Source organism: Notothenia coriiceps, unplaced genomic scaffold, assembly GCF_000735185.1.
Source record: "Notothenia coriiceps isolate Sejong01 unplaced genomic scaffold, NC01 NC01_scaffold00011182, whole genome shotgun sequence".
NCBI classification, from domain to species: domain Eukaryota; kingdom Metazoa; phylum Chordata; class Actinopteri; order Perciformes; family Nototheniidae; genus Notothenia; species Notothenia coriiceps.
In genome coordinates, this window is record NW_011343883.1 from 57,537 (window position 1) to 64,761 (window position 7,225).

At 45.1% G+C, this 7,225-nt stretch overlaps 2 protein-coding genes across 3 annotated transcripts in view; one reads left to right on the top strand and one right to left on the bottom strand.

The window, feature by feature from the left end:
* The window catches only part of tgoln2 (trans-golgi network protein 2), an 11,647-nt gene that overhangs the window by 2,878 nt on the left and 1,544 nt on the right, over window positions 1–7,225 (bottom strand). The gene's annotated exons all lie outside the window — the stretch shown is intronic.
* On the top strand, window positions 2,124–5,363 carry LOC104946531 (myoneurin-like). Of its 2 annotated transcripts, none has more exons than XM_010772378.1 (3): window positions 2,124–2,575; window positions 3,244–3,377; window positions 4,010–5,363. In XM_010772378.1, exons 1-3 carry the CDS (start codon window positions 2,287–2,289, stop codon window positions 5,069–5,071), a joined length of 1,485 nt encoding a protein of 494 aa, XP_010770680.1. In that variant the 5' UTR covers window positions 2,124–2,286; the 3' UTR covers window positions 5,072–5,363. The 2 variants fall into 2 exon arrangements, with proteins under 2 accessions (XP_010770680.1, XP_010770681.1); XM_010772379.1 differs by having other exon boundaries at window positions 3,247–3,377.

The following is a 7,225-nucleotide window of genomic DNA, read 5'->3' on the forward strand; positions in this document are numbered from 1 at the left end:
ATCCGGCAGATATGACCTTCGGCACTTCCCTCGCTCTCGCCCGCACCCACACCCTGTAAAATACCTTCCAACTTCTGGGAGCCTTCTCTGCTCGCGACGTAGACCTACTCGACGTCTCCAGCCTAATTGTCCATATGACCGAGTCACAGTAAAAGTAAACTGGTCTACAGAAATGTAAATATCTAAATAATAATAGCGTGGAGAAAGCAAATACAGGAAAATAAATTTGTAAGAAACTTAAGAAGTAGAGACCACTTTAAAGTTATTTACATTAAACAGTATTAGTCAGAAAACAGAAATAGATGTACTTTACAATTTCTCAAGGTAAGTTAGACAACTAAATAAGTAGTAGAAGGAGTCCGATGGCCTGTCATAGCTCTCTCCCGACGTCAGCTATCAGGTTTTAGTCGAGGATCAAGATTGGGATATAGCAGAAAGAACTGCGCAGACTCACTTGCAGTCCAATGAAAGGCTCATAGGCTGCAAAATACTACGTCGGGTCGCCTGCAGTATTTACACGCGACGACGATACCCCGCTATTGATACCTTTGATGTCAGGAAGATATGTGCGCGTAGATGTTGTACCTACATATGGTATTCCATACATCCCGACTCCGTCGCTCCATCCGTACGGGTTTGTTATCTCCACTCGCACTGGTTGGTATTTCCACTCTGTACTTGCTGTTTATTACTTGTTGAGGCTTCGTGTCCTTCTCTGTTCGATATTATGCGTCCCTCTCCATAGTGCTCGCTCTTTGTCCCGGCCCGTCGCCCTCCTCTTGTGTTCCCGTTGTCCACTTGTGGTTGTCTGTAGTCTGTGCGTCCCTTTGATGCTGTCCTCTTTGTTCTGCCCTCTCTGTCTACAACGTTTTTTTTCGTACCGTTCTGCTCTGGTTGATTGCACTTATCAAGACACTGGTACTTGCGTACCATGCTGCGAATGGATCTGGCCCTTCCTACATCCAGGACATGGTTAAACCGTAAACCCCAGCACATGCACTCCGCTCTGCATCAGCCAAACAGCTCGCTGCACCCGCACTGCGAGGGGGACCCAAGTTCCCATCAGCAAAAACACGTGGGTTTGCTATCCTGGCTCCAAAATGGTGGAATGAGCTCCCCATTGACATCAGGACAGCAGATAGCTTGCAAGCCTTCCGGCGCAGACTGAAAACTCATCTCTTTGGACTCCACTTTGAGCGATATAATTACTAACAAAGCACTTATATACTAATAAAGGACTGGCTTATCTAAAGCCAGTTGAGTAGCACTTGAAATGTTTGGCTCTCTGAAACCTGATGTACTTATATGATTCTGTTTTCTTCAAGGTTGTATCTTCCTGGTCGAATGTACTTATTGTAAGTCGCTTTGGATAAAAGCGTCAGCTAAATGCAATGTAATGTAATGTAATGTAATGGGTAGGTAAGTTTGAGAAACCGGTTCGAGATACACTTTTTGTTATCCATGGAATGCTCTTAACATCCCGATAGCAATGAATATCTTAAGTGCTTTGACAAAAAATCCATAGCAAAATGTCATCTGTGGAAGCCGTAGTAGCTACTGTAAAAAGCACGACCAATCATTTTAGCCGGCCCGGCTGAAATAACTGGATGGCCTATCTGCCTGTCAGCCTGCCACAAACTTATCTCGTGCCCTCATTGGTCATGTGCGCGTTCGTGTGTGTTGGTGAGGAGGGGCTCTGTAACGAAGTGTCAGATTTTTTCCGGCTGTGTATTTTCAAATTCTAGCGCACTCGAGCTGGTTTCTTCAAAATGACCTACCCCACCTTTAACTTATAATATAATGTGTGTTGGTTTTTGTACAACCTAATAACCTAAATCTGCATAATGTAATGAAGTAAAAAGAAGCTTGAAATGAAAAATACTAATGTAAAGTACAAGTAACTCTTTCTTAAGTACAGTAGTTGAGTAAATGTACCTTGTTGTTACTCCACTGTTGATACCAGGGTCAGGTACAGTATTATCTTCTAAATGTGTAACGACACTGTAGTTACTGTTGTGCAGGTCCGCTCCTGAACGGAGGGGGCGCTGTGGTGGTGTAGTTATTGGGAAGTAGGCTACTGTGAAATATTGCCATTCAGCAACCAACCATCATATCAACAAGACTCCAACAGCAGTCTGTGTACACGTTTTATCCGAATTTAGGATCACTTCAAAACACCTAGCTATGCGTTTCAGATAGCACGTCAACGCTTCTGGACTGTCCGTGTTGTTTTAAGGAAGCAGGTCCTTTATTTAAACAGCCGGGTGTTTCAGACTCGCTGTGACAATGTCGACCTCCGTGGAGTTCCACTCTCAGATCGCCTCCATCATGGAGGTGCTGGCTAATGCGGCCGTGGCGGAAATTTGTAAAGTTGTAGACGACGGATATACGGTGGTACACCTGCAGATGTCCCGGAGCCAGAAGGACAACGAGTTCCTGCGACGGAAACTCAAACTGATGGAGCTGCAGGTCGCCAGGTACCGGGCGGAGAGAGTGAGGGGAGCGGAGGGCTTCACCGGCGGCCGCTTCCCCGGGGTCCGCCCCCTCCACCGACAGAGCAGGGACTCACTGGCCGGTAAGAAGCCCCGACACCTGGAACTTTAAAATGTCTTCATAATCATATTGCTAAACAATAGACATAACCTAACATGGCTGTTGAATGTGTGTTCTACAGAAGAGAAATAGAATTCTGACTTTTTTCTCAGAATTCTAACGGACTTTTTTCCCTCTGATTTCTGTCTGACTTTTCTCAGAAATATGGCTTTTTTTTTCAGAATTGTGGCTATTTTCTTAGAATTCTGAGATTAAAGTCAAACTCAAAATGTCATGTGGCCCTGATCCCCTCCCGTAGTGCTCTGTTATACATAATTATATAATTTGTTTATGAATGATTTATTTATGGTGGAAGGAGATATTGTAAATAAAGTCAAACCATTGTTACAGTTCTGAAGAAAAATATTTTCCCACAGTCTTATCTTTTCTAGCTGTGTGAGATTATTTATATTGCTTTCATAAAGGAATTACAACCATCATAAATAATAATTTAAGCTGACGGGAAGCAGTATATTTGGAATATGAAGTCTAGGTGTTCTACTTTAGGGGGTTACAGTTCACAACAGGACATAACCCAACACTCCAGCACGGCCGCAGAACACCTGCTCTTTCACAGTGAATGATCTGATCATTAGATCATAAGACTAGATTAGTCATTTGTAACCAATTCATGTCCTTCTTATTTCCCAGCAGGCCCCATGCTGCAGGCCAGGACCAGGTTTCTGAACCGAGATCCAGCGACTCAGCAGTCTTCAAGGAAGATCCAACCCATCAACCTGGACCAGGACCCTGATCAAGAGGTGGTCACCAACACCAAAGCTGAGGTAGATAGATAAGATAAGATAAGATGGTACTTTATTGATCCCAATTTGGGAAATTGTTTTTGTTGCAGCAGCAATTCAGATACCAATTCTAGAAAGCATTTTTTATATTGGCCTCTCTTGTTTTTTTTGTTTTTTTTTAGGGGGGACATACATTTAGCCATGACGTTATTCTGGTTTGTTTGCAATTATAAATTATTTTATGCAGACATAGGGGAGAGGTAGAAAATGATTTAAATGTGGAAAAACAAAGAGTGTGTTGGTTTCTTTTTTACAGAAACCCAATATGCTGTATCTCCCCTGTACATTAGTCAAATGATTATAAATCCCCCATCACAGAAACACAACTTTATATCTTCTGTATAACAAAGTTGTGCTCATCATTTTCTTAGAAATAGGTAATTCAGCATGAAAAAGCATTTCAAAATGATAAATTGACTATATATATCTTAGCTGAAAAATCTGAAATAAAACAATAAGGCAGCCCTAGCAAAAGCCAAAACATACAGTACGTGACTTGTTGTATCAAAAACATCTGGTATCCTTTATCATTTATTAAACTATAGGCAGCAGTTTAATCCTATTAGTATTTTTATAAAATCATTTTAGTTATTTTAATCAGTGTGTCCTCTCAGTCAGCAGAGCCTGAGGAGGAGGAGGTACTGCTAATCGTCAAGGTGGAGGAAACAATGGAGACTGGAACCCCCCACCATGAGGCGGCGGACGTTAGAGGAGACGCCAACCCCGCCACGTCAGCCCCCGGCCCCCCGATGGACGCCAGATGCCATCGCGAAATGGAGGTCAGTGGATCTGACATCGTCACATTAGTTGTCGGCAGGACAGCTGTAACTGACAGCAGTGACACAACCCACAGTTCCCAGCTGATGCTAACAGGAAGTGATGTCAGAGCAGGGGACAGTGAGCCGCTGGACTCAGGAGCCGGCAGTGTGGTCGCTTCTTGTGCCGACGTAACGGACATCAGGAAAGATAATAAGGCTGCTTTAGACACATCCTCCCTGTCAGAGGTGATAGTCATTGATGGAGAGGCGGCATCAGAGGGGTGTGTGTGGTCAGATTTAAACCAGAAAAAGACAGAAGCAGGAAGAGAGAAAAACGGACATGATCAAACTACATCACCCAGGATTCAGTTGGGCGCTGGGCTGGAATCAGTGCAAGTGAAGTCCTCACTGCAGGAAAGGTCCGTTCTACCTCCAGATGCCATTCCAGGAACATCTAGTGGTGGGATTAGCTCTGGTATCAACTCCTCCGTGGATCTTCACCGCCCTGCGAGCCAACACCAGCCCCCCCACCACAGCCACTACAAGCCCTTCTCCAGCAGCTTCCATCTGGCCTTCCACCACGCTGTCACCATGGAGCGTCTGTACGGCTGCACCATCTGCACCAAGCGCTTCTTCCTGGAGTCGGACCTGCGGAAGCACCTGGCCCGGCACACCAGGGAGAAGCCCTACGCCTGCCTGCTCTGCGGCAAGAGGTTCGTGTGCCAGAGCCAGCTGGACATCCACTGCAATGTGCACACCGGAGAGAGACCCTTCAGCTGCTCCATCTGCAGCCGCCGCTTCTCCCATCCCAGCAACCTGAAGAGGCACCAAAAGATCCAGCACTCAGAGAGCAACCCCCCCCACCCACACAGGATAATGCTGCACCAGAGTTACCAAGCAGGGGGAAGTTATCCCTGAAGAGGACGAGACAAGGCTTTTCAAAGCAATACTAACACTTTTTAACCCTGAGGATTACTATTGAGAGAGGTGATGTAGCACAAACATAAGCAGCTCCTCTGAAATTTGACCTGTCTGAATGGCTCTCCAGTTATTTTAATCATCCACCTTTTCAGTTTTAATTTAATTATATGCAATTTTAATCTAGTGCAGGGATGGCGGACACAGCTGAACACTACAATAAAGAAAATGACAGGATGTTTGGGTGTTGCAGGAAAAAAACCAATGAATTGTTTTAACCTGTTAAGCCCCGTAGCCCCCCCAGGCTTTTTCCCCCGTTTTTTTTTCACAAAACTGTGTCTCAGGGCTTCTTAAAATGTAATACTATTAATGTGTCATACTCACTTAAAGGGAAGAAACTCGACAGTCGGAATGGTTCATAAATACACAGCTGACCACCGATAATCATTGTAGGAAATTTCGTTATTTTATTATGAGTGTGTCTGATCTTTTCTATTCTGACACCCTCTTTTATGGAAAAAAGAAGTCTTGACATGTTACCACTGAAATACAATGTATAGAGGAAGTGGTAGTTTATGGCTCAGTAAGTATGTTGTTTAATATTATTCATACCATGGAGTAGTTCATCGTGATGCCCTCCACCTAGTCCCGGTGTACTGCTAAACTCAAATAAATTAGAGGTCTAAGATTCTTTTTATCGGTGTAGAGACTTTTTGTTTTGCGGGTATAAATAGAACCTCTTTCAGTCTCGTCTTTAGTGTCCCTTGTTTTCCAGCCAGATCTTAAGACTCTTTTTTCAGTCTAAGATGAAAGAGAAGACATCTTGTGTGTGAAGTTGTCGGAGCAGATTCGCAATACAGATAACAAATCGTTATACTAATCCTCTGTCAAAATTCAGGTCCACAGCCCCGAAGAATGGCCGGTCACTAGGGGACGAGACGCCACCTCCCCGCCTGGGGGCCTTCGCCGGCGGCCCCCGTTCGGAGCGAGGGAGTGAGGCGAAGGAGGCGGCCATGGGACCGCTGGGACGTCGGGAGTAGAGTACAAACTAGAGGCAGGCGTCGCTTGGAGCAGACAGGAAACCGAGGCCTGTGGAGACGTCCACACTGGTGGGCATATGCAGGCAGCAGGATGTTGAAATGGGGTTTAAAGGCGGTCGGCTAATCGTCGGGAGTGCTGCCTCCGCTAGTACTCTCACACTTGAGTGCCTCCAAGCTGGTAACAGTGTCGCTCAGGACTTTGTGGGCCGCAAATTATATCTTTCCTGGAGCGAGGATTTTGTTGTGCTTGTCGTTTCGCAACGGCACGATAGACTTTGCGTATCGAGTGCCACAAAACTTCACTAGGATTTAAGCCTATTTGCAACATGTGTCTGACGACGAACCTCAGACACCACTATACTACCACCAACGAACTTCCGTTATAAAGGGTCATCGGATGAAGGGTTATTGAGTTGGGTGGGTCGTGCGCGGGGGTAGGCAAGTCGCTCGCCTGGGACGTGGTTGTCATTGGATAGTCACAGCGAATGTGGGAAATTCTTCGTGATATGAGCGCATGGACTGGACCATAGTTGTCACCTCATTGTTGTTCCATCGTAAATTAGTGATGACGAGTGAATTCTTTGCTCGAGGATCGAGACATAAAATGTAATCAGTAAAAGAAGTAACAGTCGAAGTAAATTGAAGTAACTGTATACGGCTAAAATCCAATAAGTCCAACATTGTTTTTGGTTGTGTGTAATATAAGTCTTCAATTTCCACCCCATCCAAGTAAGACTTCCTTTGGTCGAGCGTCGCACCGATCTTAAACTTTTATGTGTCGGCCTTTTTTAGAGCGAATGTGCTGCGGGAGGAGTGGTTTGTGTGGTTGCGCGTGTACACTGGTTACTCGCCGTGCTCTATTCGAACACCGTCCGACTAGTCCGTCTATCCGGTAGGTCAATAAAGTCGCCCGTGCCGATTGCGCGGGCGGTGGGGCGAGATCTTAGACACTAGAGTCGAACGATGTTGCGAACATAACACGTCTAGGCTGATTCATATTTCATTAGATATGGATCATCAAGACACGATTCACGCAATCGTAAAAAGTGAGTCCGAGTAAATCTGCGAAGAACACTCTGAACACAAAACAAAGCCATTTTAACAAGTATAAGTA